General features: G+C 27.7%; 1 protein-coding gene across 1 annotated transcript; it reads left to right on the top strand.

Moving 5' to 3' along the window:
* The first annotated feature begins 2,451 nt into the window (after positions 1-2,451).
* On the top strand, positions 2,452-6,212 carry LOC130932894 (probable glutamate carboxypeptidase AMP1). The gene is made up of 10 exons (XM_057862349.1): positions 2,452-3,486; positions 3,759-4,001; positions 4,193-4,345; positions 4,445-4,513; positions 4,653-4,740; positions 4,976-5,059; positions 5,171-5,259; positions 5,385-5,498; positions 5,610-5,744; positions 5,832-6,212. The coding sequence occupies exons 1-10, from the start codon at positions 2,551-2,553 to the stop codon at positions 6,018-6,020; spliced, it is 2,100 nt and encodes a 699-aa protein (XP_057718332.1). The 5' UTR covers positions 2,452-2,550; the 3' UTR covers positions 6,021-6,212.
* The last annotated feature ends 14,611 nt before the right edge of the window (positions 6,213-20,823 follow it).

Below are 20,823 nucleotides of genomic sequence, written 5' to 3'. Positions count from 1 at the left end.
TGTTCACGCCGTTACTCAAACATTTGACGGAAGGACTAACGTTACCAATTTTAAATTTTTCGGGGATAATTTTTATTATCTTTTTTTTACGGGGACTGATTTGGAGATCGGACTATCTTTCGGGGACCAATTTGACTATTTACTCAATATAATAAACATAAAAAAAATCATTTAACTTAAAGAGAGCAAGTTTGAATAAAGTAGGTATTTTAAATATTCTAATCTTACGAGAAATATAGCGAATTAGCGACAAATGTTGGTTAGACGATTTGTTAAGATGTATGATTTGGACTGATCTAATTTATTACATAACAAAAATGTTTAATAACAAAAAAAATTAAAAATAATTAAAATTTATCTTATTTAATTTTTATTAATTATTATAATAATTAATAAATTAAATTAAATAAAATAAATTTTAACTTTTATTTTTCATCATAGGCTCTTGTGTAAATTATTTTAAGAGTTTAAATTTGTTCATAAGTAACCTGTCAAAAGCTAAGTGAGGATTCACCAAACCTATTTTCATGTTTAGAGAAATACCATAGTTAGTCAAAATATCTCATTTCTCATTATAATTGATACATAGATAAATAAATCTTTTATTGATTTTTTTTTGTAAAACAGAGTTTTGAATATATTTTTATCAATAAAATTTATATTATTATTAAATAATGCAAAAAATAAAAAAAGATAATGATTGAAATTAAATGAAAAAGATAAATTAAATTTGAAATAGAAAACAAAAGAGATAGACTAAATTGAATACAAAGAAAATTACTCTACTTTTTATCTAATTTTTGTATATAACAAAAAAATGATTTTCTCAACTTAACTTATCCACATAATAGATTAGGAACTGAATATAAAAATATCACTCAATTTTCTATCCAATTTTTCTATGCAATAAGAGAAAGACTCACTCAATTTTACTTATCCACACCATAGTATTTTATCATAAAACCAAAAAGTACTTTAATATTTTTTAATCTCTTTATGATGATTACAAAAATTTATGAGGTATTTATAATCTCATATTATGTTAAAATTAAAAAAAACTCCTAAATTCATTAACATAAAGTCTAATTTACTAATTAATTAAATAAAATTAAAATACATTAAATTAAATATGTTAATACTTAAAAATATAAACAAATAATTACTAAATAATATTTGAACTTTTAATGTCACTAATATTTAAAGCATGTATCATTAATATTTATCTTAATCAAAGTGATAAATATTAATAAAAGAATAATCAAATAAAGTCGAAACTAGATCCAAACTTTTATACGATTATGGTTTAACTTTGGGCAAGGTGAATTATATTTGAACCCACACTCCACAAATTTGCAATTTTGGGCAAGGTGGTTTGTATTTGGACTCAAACTTCTATACATTGTGCCAATTTTGGGGAAGTTGATTTGTAAAATTGTATTTGAACCTAATATAAAACACATTGTGATGAGCTACTAAGTATTTTGGTAATGAAAACGAAAACAAAAACAAAATATATCGCACGTGGAAGGTTTGTGCTTAAACTTGGAGTTGGAGAATCAAAAAGGAACAACTAGGGTGTGGCCAAAGTAAGTATATATTTAGAATAAAAATATTACGTGCACATAAAAAATTAATAACCAAATCAATCATTCTATATTTGTATATATATAAAAGCATAGTTTATTTCATTTATAATATATATTTTATATGATCGACTAATTAATATTCATCTAGCATGATTCATGTTAAATGGTGGCATGAGAGATGATATGATTTTTGGAGGGAGAGAAATAATGGATGGTCAGTTTGGTTAATGCTCTCCCCACTCAGCCCAGGCGTGGACATCCACTCCTACTTTTGGCATGCTTCAGTGTCACTAACACTAACTCAGACATAGATTCTCATTCTTTTTCATACCAGAGAGCAGACCAGACATATAGTATAAGAAAATTAAATTAAATTATCTCATTTATTTATGGCCACCACGATTTGGGGTTATTTATTCTTAGCATCTATAAAAAAAGAGATATGTCCTTTCACAAAAACAAAGATTTTCATGTGAGTAGTGACAGAGGCTTCTTGTCCTAGATCAGTTTTTGGATTTTTCTGCCTACAATATTTTTCACAATGTGACTCAAATCTCCACCGTGCATGGACATAGCACATAGAATGAATTATAGAAAGAAGACACCCTTCACTGTCATCCACCTCTTCACATTCCCATCTTTATATAAATAATAATAAACTACCATTTTAACTATCAAAAATAAAATAATTTAATTTTGTTAAAAGCTAAATCTTTTATAACCATTTTTTTAGACTCCTCTAAAGCCTATCATCATCATTCATTCATTCATTTCCCCAAACCCTTTCACCATAAAGGCAAAAAAATGCACGACCATTATCCTCGAATCTACTATTAAATTAAAATAAAAACTAGTTATTAGTCTCTTTCTCTTTCTCTTTCTCTTTCTCCATAATAAAAATAAAAAGAAAAACAAAACAGAGCATCCTCTGTTTCTCTGTGTACTCTGTTTTTTCCACCAAAAAATGGTGCGGATTATTCCCTTGCCCACCAACGCTATCACCGGAAAGCCTTCACCTTTGGAAACTTTTGTGGCCATACTCGTTCTCTGCATTCTGGGTTTCTACACCCTCTATTACCCTTACCCTGTTTCAACTTCAACCGCCATTGATCTCTTTCTCTCTTCTGCTTCCAACTCCACCATCTCCTCCTACCTTCGCAGCCTCACCCTCCACCCTCACCTCGCCGGAACAAAGCTCGCCGCCGATACCACACGCCTCGTCATAAACCACTTCAGGTCCCTTAACCTTCCAACGCACACAACAACCTACACCACACTCCTCTCTTACCCTCTTCACTCCTCTGTTTCATTGCATTTCCCAAACGGTTCAGTTCTCAACCTTCCACTCACCGAACCCGTTCATTTCAGCGACCAGACCGGACAACCAGTGGTGCAACCTTATCACGCTTACTCGCCGTCCGGTTCGGCTTATGCGAGGGCGGTTTTCGTGAACTACGGCAGGGAGAGGGACTACCGTGCGCTTCGGGCGCAGGGGGTGCACGTTAGCGGCTGCGTCGTTGTGGTTCGTAAAGGCGGCGGGTTAGGGAGGGGAGCGGTGGTTGAGAAAGCTGAAGAGAATGGCGCGGTGGCAGTGCTGGTTTACGGGGACGGTGACACGTGGCGTGATGGGTTCGAGAGAGGTCACGTGATGAGGGGTGTGGGGGACCCTTTGAGTCCTGGTTGGGCTGGTGTTGATGGCGGTGAAACCTTGGGTTTGGATGATAGCGAGGTTTCGAAGAGGTTCCCCAAAATTCCATCTTTACCCTTGTCTGCTGAGGTTGCTGAGACTGTTTTGGGGTCCTTGGGTGGTGCTCCGGTGCCCCTTGAATGGAGGGGTACCCTAGGATCTAAGGTCAGGCACGTTGGTCCTGGTCCCACCATGCTCAATTTCTCTTACCAGGTTGGTGTTCTGTTTTGTTTGTACCTTTGTTTCATAACTGTAATTGGAATTTGACTTTTTTTCACTTTTGAGTCTTCCTTCAGAAGTGTCATTTTTTGAGTATTGACTTTTTTTCATTCCCAACAAATCAGGAAATTTGACATGTTTTTCTTACCTTAATTTCTATGCATTGTCAAAGTAGTTTTAGACATGTGTTGGATTTATGGAGTTCTCTTAGTAGGAGTTCTTTAAAGGGAAGCCTTATGATGAAGTTTGGTGTGTGTATTTTGCAGGGAGAGAAGAAAGTGGCAACTATTCAGAATGTGTTTGCTGTGATAAAGGGTTGTGAGGAACCTGATAGGTATGTGTTGCTTGGGAACCATAGAGATGCATGGACTTTTGGTGCTGTTGATCCCAGCAGTGGGACAGCTGCCCTGCTCGACATTGCCCGGAGATTTTCGATTCTGTTAGGTTCCGGTTGGACTCCGAGGAGATCTATCATTCTCTGCAGCTGGGATGCTGAGGAATTCGGAATGGTAGGTAGTTGTAATTCCTTATTCACTCATTTTAACTATGATTCCCTTTAAGCAAGCAACCTCTTGAGTTTGTGGATGTTTCCAGCTCGAAGAATGAACCGAAACATGGTCAAGTTCTTTGCTTTTAATAATTTTGCTTCCTGTAATAATATGATTTGGAATCATGAATGAGGTTAATGTGTTTTATGTAGATAGGATCCACTGAGTGGGTTGAACAAAACCTTATCAATCTGAGTCCCAAAGCTGTGGCATACCTTAATGTGGACTGTGCTGTTCAAGGGCCTGGCCTCTTTGTTGGCTCAACTCCTCAGCTAGACAATCTTATTGTGGAGGTCACAAAGAAGGTATCTTTAGATCACTGTAATTTATAAATGCATTTGCATACATAATAAACTTATATATCATAATACCTGAACATCACTTAGCATTTGCATTGATTTCAGGTCAAGGATCCTGATTCTGAGGGTGCATCAATATATGAGAACTGGGCTGTCACTGGTGAAGACTACAATGTAAAGCTTTTGTTACTACTGCCAAGTATTTGTTTGCATTTGCTAACTCAAATGATGAAAAATTTTATATATTGTATCATATTAATGTGGATTTTGCCAAGGTTTGTTTTAAAAAGTGTGGTTTTTCGGTGGATTGCAGATTCAAAGGCTCAGTGCAGTTGATTCTGATTTTGCTCCATTTGTGCAACATGCAGGGGTTCCATCTATTGATGTTTATTATGGAAGAGGTACTTCTTTTTAAACTTATGGAGCCATTTACTATGGTTATACCATCTGTTATTATATCTCTTTGGACATTGATAACCAGAGGCTAATTTAAATCAACCAGGTTCCAAATATATAAGACCACTCCCTAGATTCTTTAATTTTTGTAATACAAAATTAATTGTTTCTGACACAATATGCCTAAATGTGTCATGTTCTATAAAGTATATTGTAATAATCCTACACCACTTCCCCCAGATTTTCCTGTCTATCACACGGCTTACGACTCGTATAACTGGATGACAGAGTATGGAGATCCATTTTTTCAGCGACATGTTGCCGGTTAGATTTCTTATCTAATTCCTGGTGATTTTGAGTGATTTTCTTTTGGTAAAATATTGTTAATTTCATTTGGTAATCTCAAGATGTATTTTCTGTTCTTTGTTGTATTAGTTACTGGAATTTGGGGACTCCTAGCCCTTCACCTGGCCGACGATTCCGTTCTTCCCTTCAGTTATGTTTCCTATGCGAATCAATTATTGGTATGCATTCATAATCACCTAGTAGTTTATTAAAATTCTTGATAGCTGCTATCTCTTTAACAAATCAATTGTTTCTATTTAATATGGAAGAAAAAGAAGACTAACACTGATGTTACTTTTTTCAGTTTTACAAGAACAAGTTGAGCAACTTGTTAGATCAGCAAGTTTCTCTACATCCATTAACCATGTCAATTCAAGAATTTGCTTCTGCTGCCAAGCAAGTTGATGATGAATCAAAGGTAAACCAAACAATGCTTGCAAATGATGTATCTTTTAGTGCTAGAATCCCTTTTTTTTCTTCTTATTCCATTTCAATTCCAATTTATACTCATCTTTGTTCTGAATTGCAGCAACTGAGATTGCAAGAAACTGCAGGTGATATAGTAGATATGAAGAAGCGAGCGTTGAACGACAGACTAATCCTTGCCGAAAAAGGCTTCCTTGATGCAGATGGTCTTCATGGAAGGCAGTGGTTCAAGCATCTTGTGAGTGTGCTTGTGTTAGTTGACTTGGTTAATCACTTTCATGTTACTAAACTTGACTTAATCACAATCCATAAATGCATCTTATAGGTGTTTGGGCCTCCAAGGGACCAAGAAAGCAAGCTAGATTTCTTCCCTGGGATTGCTGATTCAATAACACAGGGATCATCAAAGGCAACAAGTGAAAGAGAAAGGGTAGCAGCAATTCAACATGAAATCTGGAGGGTTGCAAGAGCCATTCAAACAGCTGCTTCTGCACTAAAAGGAGAATTCACCTAACCCATGCAAATCCATTTCTATGTTTTGAGTTACTCGTAAATATTCCACTCCAATAGTTTTGACACTTATAAATGTACATTAGCTTTCAAAAAGGGAGATGTTAATGTATTATGTCTTATATACTCTTATGTATGTATATAAGCAGTTTTTGTAATGGTTGGACACTTATTAATTATTATTCATACCTGCCAAGTGAAGTGACAACACAGCATGAGAAATTCTTAGGCGTTTCTAATAGCAAGTCAGTGCTTTTGCTCTGGTGAATTAACTAGAGTGAGACCCGCCAGTTAGTCTAATAAGTATTATATTGTTTGAAAATTGATTAAAATATATGTAAATTAATATTAAATTTGATATATTTTTATTTAAATTATTTTATAATACAAAATTTTTTCATATTAAAGTTGTGTAAGGTTATATCTTTATTTGTTGATTTTATTTTCACATTTGTTTTAATAAATTATAGTTAAAATTTAATAAATAAAATTGTTAATGTTTAACTTTTAGTTATTGCAAAACCAACCACCATAGCATATTGAAATAAGTATAATTATAAGGATCTTAAAATATAATTATATGTAAAGTATTAATAATAAAAAAAATAAATAGTAAAAGTAATAAAAGTATTTTTCTTCTTGTAAATTTGTTTTAAATATGCAATAAGTAGTTTTTGTTTTGTACTTTATTATCTAATATAATTATTTTTAAATAGATAGATTATTCTTATTTTTTGTTGTACATATTTTTTATAGATGAATTATGTAAATTTTGATAAATCAATTATCTGTTTGTTTGGCTAGGGGTGGCAAGTGGGAAAGTCCTCCCCGCCCCGCCCGTCTAGTGAGGCGGTCCCAGAATCCCACCCCGCCCTGCCTAACGGCGAGCTGACGGGCCGGCAGACTAAGTCTGCCAAATATCCTTTTTTTTTTTACTTTTAACTAAATAATATATATAAAGGTATAAAAAAATCTCTTCTGTTTTTTACTTTTAACTATTATAATTTCTAAAGGTATAAACAAATTATAATTTTTATATTCACAAATATTAAAGTCTTTGTAATTATAAATATTGTTTTCAAAACAAAATAAATATAATTCAAAACATAATTATAAATATTGTCTCTAAAACAAAATAAACATAATCCAAAACACTTAATTTTCATCTTCATTCTCTTGTAAGTTGGATTGGAAGAAGTTGGGTTTTGGCAAAAAAATTATAAAAATACCCCTTTCCAAAAAAAGACTAAGCCCGGCGGAAAAGTCCGCCCCTCCCCGCCAAAGCCCGCGGTTTAAGCGGTGCGGGTTAGGCAGACTTTTACTATTCGGCGACCCCAATTTTTTAACCCAACCCGCATTTTTTAGCGGGTTACGCGGGCTAACCCGGCGGGTTTAGGCCCGTTTGCTACCATAATGTCTAAAGGATGGTGTTTCATTGTGTAATTTTGAGATGTTCTATAGTTTAAAAATAATTAAAAAAATTAGAATTAGAGAAAATTGATTAAGAATAAAGTAACAATAAATTAGTAATAAGAGTCATGTAAATATATCAAATAATATAAAATTTGAATATTTGTAACTTAAGATTTGTTATTATTGATATTATTATTATGATATGTGTTCCGGGGCTTACCTAGAACCGGACGGTGGTTGGACTTGTTTGAGGCCCAAGCGCTGGAGGAGTGTGGTCTCCGACTTGGTTTACGTCTGGGAGCCGCCTCCGAGTTGTGTGTTCCAAGAGATGGGGGGTGGTACCTGCAAAGACACTCTGATGCCTAAGTCAGCATGGGGTTAAGAAGGTTTAGAGAGTATTGGACTTAGAGATACCTGAGGGGTGTCAGTGTATTTATAGTGGTGAACCAATAACCACCGTTGGAGTAGTGCCATATTTTTAGGGTGTTAACCGTCCCATTATCTTAGGGAGGTTAAGATATGGCTCGTAGAAGTGGTTAGAGAGATTCTAGGGGCAGTTATTCATTTGAATGAGTGTTTATCCGCCAGCTAAACTCGTGCCCGACTTCTTTAGAACAGGTCGTGGTGAGTACCGACTTCATAGGATGAGGATTGGTACTGGTGAGGTCCAACCCTTTGGATTAGGTCTTTTGCTTGATCCTGGGCCTTTATTATTGGGCCAGGGTATGAACAGTGCCCCTACTCGAGCCCAATTTTTCCAAGATTTGGGTTCGAGTATTCTACTCGGGGTCGTAGCCGACTTGTTGGAGGACCGACGTGATTTTCTGAAACCGACGTGACTTTCCGTGTCCTTTTGGTTCTGACAGTTACGTCTAATCAAGCGTCGTGTCCGTTAGGGATGTGCGTAGGTCTTGATAACGGTGCATTCTCATTAATGATTGCCCCGCTTTTACCATTATGCCCCTTAGCATGTTTATAAATACTTTCCCTCTCTTTCATTTTTTCGTTTCTGCAATTTTTCAAATTTCTTCTTTCTTCGTTCGTGCTGCATTCTTGCGTTTGGAGACTTCTGCTTCTTCCAACCTTCACTTTTGGATAAAGGTTAGCTTTTCTTCTTTCATGACATGCTTTGTGTTTGCATGCCTTTATTTTGTAGGTAGATAGGTTGGTCTGTAGATTTTTGGCTCCGTATCTCCTCCCTTTAGAGACCGTGTTTTTTATTTTCCTTTTCTTTTTCTTTTGTAGGTTTTTGTCACCCTTTATAAGAAAAAGAAATGGCTTCCGTAGATGTTCTTTCTCAATGGGTTGATGTCACGGTCCTAGGGGAGGAACCCTTGGTCGATGCTGAGTTTATTACTCATCTTCGTACTCACCACAGGATTTGTACTTCTGAGGAGGACGAGCCAAAGTATAAGTTGGTAGTCCCGGGTCCAGAAGACTGGGTTTGTTTTGGGAGGGCCAATGAGGCGGCCCCTCATTTTTTCTTTATGTATGAATGTATGATCACCCGTTTGGGTGTTTTTCTTCTTTTTTCGCATTTTGAGATGTCTGTTTTGCACCACTGTCGAGTTGCCCCTACCCAACTTCACCCCAATTTTTGGGGTTTTCTGAAAATTTACCAATTTATTAGTCACGCTTTGGACTTTCCGACCTCTTTGAGGATTTTCTTCTATCATTTCCACATGACTAAGCCCTTTAGTGGGCTAAATAACAAGCAGCAATGGGTGTCTTTCCGAGCCATACAAGGTCGGAGAATTTTCACCCTTTTTGACAAATCCTTCCACGACTTCAAAAATTATTTTTTCAAAGTGCAAGCTGTAGAGGGTCACCACCCCTTTTTCTTAGATGAGAATTCTTCCCCTCGTTTTCCCTATATTGGTTGGAGGCCTCCCCTTGTGAGAAGTACGTTCTGGACGACCTGGATGAGGTGGAGGCGGCCATTGTGGGGTTTTTCCGAGAAGTGTGGGGGAGGGCCATTATACTTATTTTTTAGGGTTTTCTAGGGTTTTCTAGGGTTTTCTAGGGTTTTTAGGGTTTTTTAGGATTTTTAGGGGTTTTAGCATTTTCTAGGGTTTTCTAGGATTTTCTAGGGCTTTTCTAGTGTCTTTAAGGTTTTCTAGGGTTTTCTAGGGTTTTTGAGTTTTTTAGAGTTTTCTTGTGTTTTCTAGGATTTTTTTGGATTTTCTAGAGTTTTCTAGGCTTTTTAAGGGTTTTCTAGAGTTTTCTAGGGTTTTCTAGGGTTTTTAGGATTTTTAGGATTTTCTATGGTTTTCTAGGATTTTTTAGGTTTTTCTAGGTTTTTTAGGGTTTTCTAGGGTTTTTAGGATTTTCTAGGGTTTGTAGGATTTTTTAGGATTTTCTAGGATTATCTAGGGTTTTCTACGGTTTTTTAGGGTTTTCTAGAGTTTTTAGGGTTTTCTAGGATTTTCTAGGTTTTTTAGGATTTTCTAGGGTTTTTTTGGGTTTTTTAGAATTTTTAGGATTTTTAGGGTTTTTAGGATTTTTTAGGGTTTTCAGGATTTTTTAGGGTTTTCTAGGGTTTTTTTAGTATTTTTCTAGGTTTTTTAGGGTTTTCTAGGGTTTTTTAGGGTTTTTTAGGGTTTTTTAGGGTTTTCTAGGGTTTTCTAGGGTTATCTAGGGTTTTCTAGGGTTTTCTAGTGTTTTTAGGGTTTTCTAGGGTTATCTAGGGTTTTCTAGGGTTTTTTAGGGTTTTAGTGTTTTTTGGGTTTTTTTAGGATTTCCTAGGGTTTTCTAGGGTTTTCTAGGATTTTTAGGGTTTTCTAGGATTTTTAGGATTTTAGGGTTTTCTAGGATTTTTAGAGTTTTCTAGGGTTTTCTAGGATTTCCTAGGGTTTTCTAGGGTTTTCTAGGATTTTTAGGGTTTTCTAGGGTTTTTAGGGTTTTTAGGGTTTTCTAGGGTTTTCTAGGGTTTTTCTAAGGTTTTCTAGGTTTTTAGGGTTTTTAGGGTTTTCTAGGTTTTTTAGGATTATTTTTTTGGGTTTTTTAGGATTTTCTAGGGTTTTTAGGATTTTTTAGGGTTTTCTAGGATTATCTAGGGTTTTCTAGGATTTTTTAAGATTTTTCTAGGTTTTTTAGGGTTTTCTAGAGTTTTTTAGGGTTTTTTGGATTTTCTAGCGTTTTCTAGGGTTTTTAGGATTTTCTAGGGATTTTAGAATTTTTTAGGGTTTTCAAGGATTATCTAGGGTTTTCTAGGATTTTTTAGGGTTTTCAAGTATTATATAGGGTTTTCTAGGATTTTTCCTAGTTATTGCAAAACCAACCATGATAGCATATTGAAATAAGTATAATTATAAGGATCTTAAAATATAATTATATGTAAAGTATTAATAATAAAAAATATTAATAGTAAAAGTAATAAAAATATTTTTCTTCTTGTAAATTTGTTTTAAAAATGCAATAAGTAGTTTTTGTTTTGTATCTTATTATCTAATATAATTATTTTTAAGTAGATAGATTATTCTTCATTTTTTGTTGTACATATTTTTTATAAATGAATTATATAAATTTTGATAAACCAATTACCTGTTTGTTTGGCTAGGGGTGGCAAGCGGAGAAGTCCTCCCCGCCCCGCCCCGCCTAATGAGACGGTCCCAGAATCTTACTCCGCTCCGCCTAACGGCGGGCTGGCAGGTCGGCAGGCTAAGTCCGTCAAATATCCTTTTTTTTTACTTTTAACTAAATAATATATATAAAGGCATAAAAAAATCTCTTCTGTTTTTCACTTTTAACTAGTGTATGTTCCCGTATCCTGTACGAAATAATACATAAAATTATATAAAAAATATTATTAAAAAATTAAATAATATATATAGTAATTATTATTATAAATATTTTATAAAGTTATAATTAAAATCAAACTCTCAGAATTTTTAATATTAAAATATTAAAAATAATTAGTATTTATCTTAATTAATTTGAGTTTGTTAAGTGATAATCTCACTCGTCCGCTTAAACAACTATTAGGAATTAGAATATCGCCTTGTGTATATAGCAATCCATTGGCTAGCGATAAACTCTTAATAAATAGAGTATCAATACATGGTTAGACTTGACATAAGTTCCCGAAGACGCGGGTACCCGACCCGTCCATACTCGGATGGAAAGAGTAATAACTTGACCCCATTCGAGACAGATTTTGCTCAGGACAGGGCATGGTCGGGTTTAGAGTGTACCCGCCCCGGATATATACATATAAACACTTTTTAGGAATTAAGATTTGCCTCACATCACAGATTCAGTGATTCATAGTTTCAGTATATACTCTATAGCCATGCAAGATAAACTCAGTCATTCTCACTCAGAACCTTCTTCTTCTCGGCTTCTACACAAAAAACCGCATATCTCCCGTCATCGTTGTTGTTGAGTCTATCGCCGCCTACCTCTTCACAACTCCCATCTTCCTTCACAGTCAGGGACGGACCCACATTTAATATACAAAATTTTTAAAAAAAATTAATACTTATATACATATATACCACTTATTATATTATATTTGTCTCAAAATAAAATATAAATAATTTTTTTTTGTATTTTATGTTAAAAATATTTTGTTAAACTTAACACATAATAATAATTAAATATTACTGAACAAAGTAAATGTCACAATAATTATATTACTAATTGAAAAAAAATCAATTTAATCAGAGAAATTTTTTATTGAAAATAGATAATTAAAAATCATCAATGAATAAAAATAAAGATATAATACATTAAAGAATAATTTTGGTAGTATAAATAATAAAATTAAATTATTATATACAATTTTTACTTTTTACCTTATTATGATTGAAGTTAACATTAATGATAAAAAACTAATTTTAAATAGTCTCAATTTGAATTTTATAACATAATTAAAGCACAATTCATAATTTTTTATTTTGTGATTCATAAATATTTTTTAAATTTTTTGGTTAAGTCTTCTGTATTTTATAATTGATAAATTTTTTCTACAAAACACAAAGTATATAATTAATTAAAAAATCAAGAAAAAATTATAAAAAATCAAATAAAAGATAAAAAATAGAGTAAACATTTATTTTGAAACTAAAAATGATTTGTTAATTGTGCTAGAAATTCTAAAAATTTGTATCTTATTATATAATCAATTTTGTTACTCACTTTAACTTTATTATTCATTTATTTGTATCTAAAAAAAGTATATAATGTCACACTTATTTTAAAAAAGATAAAACTCTTCAAATACACGGTATAATATATAATTTAAGAATAATAAAATAAAAATATCTAGAATTTTATAATAGTATTTGAAATTTTCAATGGCGATAATACAAAGTGTTTAAATCGACCAAATAAATTCAATAGTTATCCTTTGCACATCTTATTTAAATTTGAATTTTAAAATTTAATTTGTATCTTTATTTTCTAATATAAATTATTTTTGACAAAAAAATAGAGAAAAAAATTTATTAGACAAAAAAATATCCTATTAAAAAATTATTATAAAGAGATTTATAATTAGAGAAGAAAAGAATAAAAGTATTAATAATAATTAAGAAAAAGAAATGAAACTTGTATTAAAGAATGTTAGAAAAGAAATAATAAAGTTCATATTAATAATAATAATACTGATGAACGATGTTGCTGCTTTAGACTTCTAACCTTTGTCTTTGGCAATCTTTTTTTCTTTTCTATGCTTTTTTTTTTAAATTATCAAGTCATAAAAAAATAAAGAACAATTCAAAAAAACGAAAACAGTAAGATCGAAAACAGTAAAATTAATAGTAACTATACAAACTAAAATACATAGGAGAAAAACAAACTATTATATAATAGAATTAGCATGAGTATATTTCTTCAGCGTTAAATAAATAAAGTTAACGCACAACAAAATTACATATAAAGAGGAAAAAAAGAGTTAAAATATCCAAAGTGATAAAAAGATTATTTTATAGAAGACTATAAAATAATGAACTTCTAACTAAATTAAATTGTATTTATTATTATTAGAAAGGGTAAGAGAGAACAGTAGAAAAAAGGTTTGTGTGTATTCAAGTTATGTAGAATGATACAATATAGAATGGTATTTATAGGTGCTAAGAAAATCGAAATAATAAAGACCTAATATCCTATAATAAATATTCAGATATGTTAAATAATGCTAATTGATCTAATTGATCCTAATTATACTCTAACAATTATATTCAATTAATTGATATACATAATATTAAATTGTGCGATACTTAAATATCTAATTAAATCAATTAATTGATATAATTAATCCACCGTAATAAATTGTATTTAATGAGTTAAAAAGAAATAAATAAGAAAACATTCTAAGAAGCATGACACGTCAAATTTATCATTATTAAGTGCAAAAATTCGATTTTTATATAATAGAATAGATAGATAGATATCTCATTATTTGTTATTTTAATTTATTTATTATATATATTTTTTATATTTACCACTCAATATATTAAAATACAATTTATATTTAGATAGGAATTACATAGATATTTAATTAAAAGAGTATTTTATTTTTTAAAATATAATAACAGTTTTAATTTCTTTTATTTTTCTTTTTACATTTTTTTGTGTTTTTTAAATAAAAGACAAACCTATAGCAAAAATAGGAAGAGATGGTAGTATTTATTGAAAAGGAAAAAAATAAATATAATTAAAATTCGTATATTCAAAATGTGTTTAAACTTTGAAAAATGAGATGAGACATGAGAATACACAAACACTTGACTTCAATGAATCTGTTTACACCATTCAACTCAGTGTTCTTTAGCTTTCTGTTTTCTTCTCTTTTATTTCATTTGAATTTATGAGTGCCAAACATGTATCATATAGAGTGTTTTTTAACTCCATCCTAATACATATATTATCTTTGCTAAACAAAATATAAAAGAAAAAAAAGACAACAAATAAATTAAAATTATTATTATTTAAAGAGAAAATGATAGATTAGTATTTTTGTATTTTAAATGAATTAAAATCTAAATGAAAGATAACCTTAATTTAAAAAAGTTAAATTAAAATTAACTCAAATATTGATATTTAAATTATAAAAAAATTGATTTTCATATTTTATAAAATATTATACTCACGGTAATTGTAAATATGACGCTACTTAAAATTAAATAAAGTAACACAGATAAAACAAATAAAAAAAATAAAAAATAACTTAATCTTGTATAAAATTCACCTATAAAATTTTGTACCCAAAAATGAATTTAATTTTAGTATATTAATAATATAAAATATTTTATATAATCATTCAATTCAATTAGATTTATCTATTTAGATCATTATTCAAAAATAAATTTAACATACCGACATACAATTATTTTAAATTAAGCAACAATTATCAATACTATATAAGAGACACACTATTTCACTATTACCATAAGGAATAATTTTTCAATTTTTTATACTAATATTGGAAAGTTTATATAATACTATATAATAATATTATCATTATCAATACTATAAAAAAATCACCGTGCTAATATAATATTATCAATATTATATAAATCATCTTTGTATTTATTTTTCTATGCGTATATAATATTTAATTAACACGTTAAGATATATATAATATTTCGTTAATACATATATAATATAAAATGATTTACAAATTATTTTATTGAATGTTATAAATTAGAGCGATTTATAAATTATTATTAATTCGTATATAATGTATAATTAAATTTAGTGAATTCAATTAAAATAAACAACAAATTATTTATTTTATTTCAGACTTTATAAATGAATAAATTAATTAACTAATATAACAAATTACAATTAATGTAGTAAAATTAATTAAGTAATATATATTATAATAATTATATTAATATTTAAATATCTAATCAAATCAATTAGCTGATATAATTAAGTCATGGTAATAAATTGTATTGAATGAGTTAAAATAATTAAATATGGAAACACTCTCTGGAGTATGCCACGTCAGTTTTATCATTAAGTGTAGAAATCCGATTTTTATATAATAGAACAAGTTTAATCACCCGTGCCATGCACGTGATAAGATTGAAATTATAATTTTAAGTTATTATGTTAAATTTTATTTTAATTATAATAATTTAATTAATAAAAAATAACTTATATGCGTTGTTTTTCTTTTCTTAATATAGTGTTAATTGTATTAACTATAAAATAGTTATTTAATCTATTTTTTTATAAATCAGACATATATACTCAATATGACCATAAATAATCTAGTAATACTTAAATCTACCAACAAAGTTTTATATGTTAGTATATTGTGAAGTAAGAAAATATCAAAATCAGTTCAAAATGAAGAACAAATTAATAGAGAATCCTAATACAGAAAATTTTGTAATAAACAATAAATAATTTAAACTTACTGAATAACAATTCAATGCTATCCTTTGATACCTGCAAAATATATACATGAAACAACACTGTATCAATATCTGTATATAAAATTATATGATTAACGTAATTATAAAATTGTTTGTCAAGAGAATAAAATTATACGAATTTTTATGATAATTTTAATATTCTCAAACTATTAATGTACAATAAGAATTCATCTATTAGTTCCTAGAATTTCTAAATTTTTTTAAGTGATAGTAATAAATTTTAATAAATAAATAGATTTAGTAAGACATTTTGTTATTACCTTTTTATTATAGGCTCTCAAAAATTTCTCTATATACCACATTCATCGTGTAGTAATTTCCAAGTGTATTAACCCGTGTCATACACATGATAAGATTAAAATTATAATTTTAAATTATTTTGTTAAGATTAATTTAAATTATAATAATTTGATTAATAAAAATATAACATGTTATGTATTATTTATTTTTTCTTAAGCTATTGTTAAATATATTAACTCTAAATAGTTATTAATTGGTTTTAATAATCTACTTTCTTCTATAAATCAAACATATATACTCAATGTGACCATAAATAACTTAATAATATTTAGACCCACCAACAAATTTTTATATGTTGTTTTACTGTCAAATAAGAACATATCAAAATTAGCTCAAAATAAATAATAAATTATTAGAGAATTCTAATACACAAAATTCTCTAATAAACAATGAATAATTTAAATCTACTAAAAAACAACTCAACACTTTTCTTTGATGCCTGCAAATCATATACCTAAAATAATATTATATCAATATTAGTATATAGTTTTACAATCATCGACCGTATTTACTACACATGAATCCTTCTTAAAAGTTATTCTATACACGTGTGCAGTCGGAAGATAAATTACTGGACTTTATTTTATTTTTTTTAAATTATTATAATTATGCATTATTCATTAAATGCTAATTGTAATATTGTAATATAATCATAATAAAGATATTTTTCTAAAATAAATTTAGAAGAGAAAATAGTACTTTCATTTTGGAGGAAAAATGAATTCATGAGGAATTGACACCTCACTTTTATTAGTTGATAATGTATTAAATATTGATTTTATATAATTATAATAAAAATATTTCTCTAAATTAGTATAATCATGCATTATTCGTTAAATATTAATTGTAATATAATTATAATAAATATATTTTTTTAAAATAAATTTAGAAAAGGAAATAGTGGTTTCATTTTAGAGAAAAAATGAATTCATGAGAAATTAACACCTCACTTTTATTAGTTGGAGAAAAAATCCAATTTTAGTATATTTTGTCATTATTATACATTTTTCTCTAATCATATATACACTGTTTTCTTTTCTTTGTTTCAGCATTTTGAACCTGGGTTTAACTTCTCGTAGTTCCCACTTCTCAGTCATTCTATTAGATGTAGTTGATAACTATTGAAATTCTTTGATTAATATAGGAGAAAAATATATTATTATATGATAGAATTAATATGAGTATATTTTATTATTAAATAAACAAAGTTAATATAAAATAAAATTATACATAAAAAACAAAGAAAATAAAATTAAAATAGCAAAAGTGATAAAAAGATTATTTTTATAATTTTATTTTGTCATTTTTATGTATAGAAGATTAGAAAATAGTAAATTTTTAACTAAATTAATTTATATTTATTGTATTCAATTTAAATAAGTAATAAATTATCTTATTTTAATTTATTCCTTAAATTTATATATCATAAAAATTAAATCAAATAATTAATATACATAATTTTAAATTGTGTGATACTTAAATAACTATTCAAATTAATTAGTTGATATAATTAATTCATCATAATAAATTGACTTTAATGAGTTAAATAAAATAATACAGAAGCATGCTACGTTCATTCTATCATTAAAGGTAAAAATTCGATTTCTATATGACGATAGGATAGATAATATAATAGACAGCGAAAAAGAGAAAGATAAACATTTTAGATCTTAAGTTGTTTCATTTGAATGTTGCAATGTGGATATCATATTATATTACTTATTCTACCCTATGGACCCTTTTGTAACTTTATTTTAGTATCAATAGAATTTTACAACCTTTGAGTACTAAATTAAAATTCAAAATGAAACTAAAAAAAAGTAAAGAGTATAAAATTATTGATTGAAAAACACTCTAAATAATAAAAAGCCAAATTAACTTTAATATTAAATTCATTAATACGATTTTAATTTTATATAATAGTTAGAAAATATATTAGTAAAAGCAAATGGAAGAATAGCTTTAATTAGTATTTGATAAAATATTCATTTAGAATAATTAAAAAATATAAAATTATGATATTATTAAAAATAATACATTTTTATGTTAAAAAAATTATGTTTAAATAAAATATTTATAAAATATAAAATTTAGAGTAACATAGCTTTATAAACATTAATCATTAATCAATTATGAACTAACATAAAATTATAATATAATTTATTTATGAAAAAGTAATCAATAATTAATATTAATAAATATAAAAATCATTCAAACACTTTAATTAAAAGTATGAATGGTTAATTATTATTCATTATTAATAATATTTTGTTCATAAAAAAACTGAAAATATAATTATTTAAATTTAGATTTTAGAAAAATAAACGTATAAGTAACAAATGATCTATTTTATCATGTATATTATAAATTAATGAATTAAACTAACTGATATAATGTATTATAATTAATTAATTGGTATAAATTATAATAAATTATATGATATTTAAAAAGAAAATAAAATGAATAAAAGAATAGAAAATAGAAGAATAGAAGACTACAATAAAATAAATTGAATGTAAATTTCTTTTTTTACAAATTTTATATCACATCTGCTTCAATAATAATAAATAAAAATACATCAACTTAATATCTAAGAAAAAAGGATGAGATAAAATCATAACACAATTCTAAAATAAAAGCTTAAATTAAACCATAATATCATTGCACAACACAAATTAAAAATAATTTTACACTACAATATACCACACAAATAGATAAATGACTTAAGATTAATTATGGATTTTTTATTTATTTATGCAAACATGATAACACCATGGTCTATAAATGCTTAATGGATAACGTATCATATATTGCTCTAAATGATGAGTACGGGAGTTGAAGAGTGTGTGCTGATTTGTGTTCATGATAGTTGCCTTCTTGTGACGGCGCCTCATAGGAAGAAAAAGAATTGTTGTAAAAGCTACCCAATGAAAGAGTAATTGGTAAATGAATGATATTTTCTTCTAGTATATATGGTCTTTTATAGTGGTAAAATAAAAATAGAATGAATAAAATTTTGTATTTTTATATTAGAAATAGAATTTGATATTTATCTTAATAAAATTAAATAATTAATTAGTTATATTTAAATAAATAAAATAAATTAAATAAAAATATTTTTAAGAATTAATCAAATCAATTAGTCAATACAAATAATTAGTATAATTAATTTTATTTGATTTATTGAATTCAAAAAATAAATTAGAAAATAATTGATTGAATTAATTAGTTGATATAATTAATTTATTATAATTGATTGGATTTAATGAATTAAAAAAATAAATAGAAAAACATAGGAGACAGTGATTTTTTTAACTAAATTAATATGTATTTATTATATTTAATCAGTATAAGTAACAAATCATCTATGTTATTATATATCTTATTTAATCTTGCATGGCACGAGTTATATTTTGATTTTTAATTATTTACGTACATAAATGATTAAAATATATAACATAAATATCGTAATTATTATAATTCTATGATATAATTATAATTAACATATTTTATCATAATTAAATATTGATTTGATATAATTATAATGAAAATACTTTCCCAAAATAATATAATCTACTATTATTCATCCACTAATTATTTGGCAATAAACCTTAATATGATTTTTTACATCTCCGCTATGAAAAATAACTACTTAGATATACCAAATAATATGTATCATATTACTACCTGTATAAGTTAAGGCACAAATACAGAATTTAATTAAGGTGATTGAAACTTTCACCAAATAGAATATGACCTCAATCGAATAAAAAAGGGTACTCGATTTTGCATTAATTATCTAGTCGAAGAAATAATATACTCGTTCATTATTCATGTTTCATTATATTTTTTAAATAATATATAGAAAATATATATCTTGTGTTGTGACTATTAGTAATTTTATTAATAAGCTTTTTTTAAACTATTACTAATTTCAATTTTAATAGAAAATCTGAGGAAAAATAATTTCGCTTGCCATAAATAATATACTAAAATTGTTAGTATATTATCTTCTATATGGTTAATTGAATTTATCAATGATTTTCCCGTGTAAATCGTTATTACCCAGTTTTTAATAACTACTTAATATACAAAATTTGAAATTGGAAATTGTTATTACTAATTCAATTAACTGGTTAATTGAGTAATAAATGTCAAATTATTAAGGTGCATAATCATTAATTTACTCAATAGATTTCCATATATTATTTATATTTCAAGTAATAATTTGAAATTATATTATTTACCCAATTAATAATACTATTATTAATAATTATTTTTTGCATTGATTTTTAAATCAATTATTAAATAATTATTTTTTTAAGATAATTGTTTATAAATTATTTCAAATTATATTTTGTTAAGATATAATTATTTAGATTATTACTCATGACACGGGTATAATTTCATTTTATACCAATTAATCAATTATAATTATATGACACAGGTGTAATTTTAATTTTATCCACCGATTATTGGCAAATAAATTTTATTCTAATTATAAATAAAATCTGTTTTTATTGGCAAATAAATTGTCTTTAGGTCAACGATTTAATATATGTGTAGGTTCATTTTTTGTCAAATATAATGAAAATACAAATAAAGAAATAAAGGATAAAAATAAACTTAATAATATCTGACACTACTTCATTTTATTAAATTATTTAAAAATAGCAAATCCACAAAAAATCATCGTAATATATA

The sequence above is a fragment of the Arachis stenosperma genome, chromosome 6 (assembly GCF_014773155.1).
Source record: "Arachis stenosperma cultivar V10309 chromosome 6, arast.V10309.gnm1.PFL2, whole genome shotgun sequence".
Taxonomy (NCBI): domain Eukaryota; kingdom Viridiplantae; phylum Streptophyta; class Magnoliopsida; order Fabales; family Fabaceae; genus Arachis; species Arachis stenosperma.
This window is presented reverse-complemented; position numbering and strand designations above follow the sequence as displayed.

What these genes read in the sequence shown, in the direction of transcription:
- LOC130932894 (XM_057862349.1), top strand. Translation starts at nt 2,551, where the DNA reads ATGGTGCGGATTATTCCCTTGCCCACCAACGCTATCACCGGAAAGCCT. An exon ending in ATGCTGAGGAATTCGGAATG is followed by an intron (nt 4,002 to 4,192) that starts GTAGGTAGTTGT and finishes TGTTTTATGTAG; the next exon opens with ATAGGATCCACTGAGTGGGT. An exon ending in TTTTCAGCGACATGTTGCCG is followed by an intron (nt 5,060 to 5,170) that starts GTTAGATTTCTT and finishes TTGTTGTATTAG; the next exon opens with TTACTGGAATTTGGGGACTC.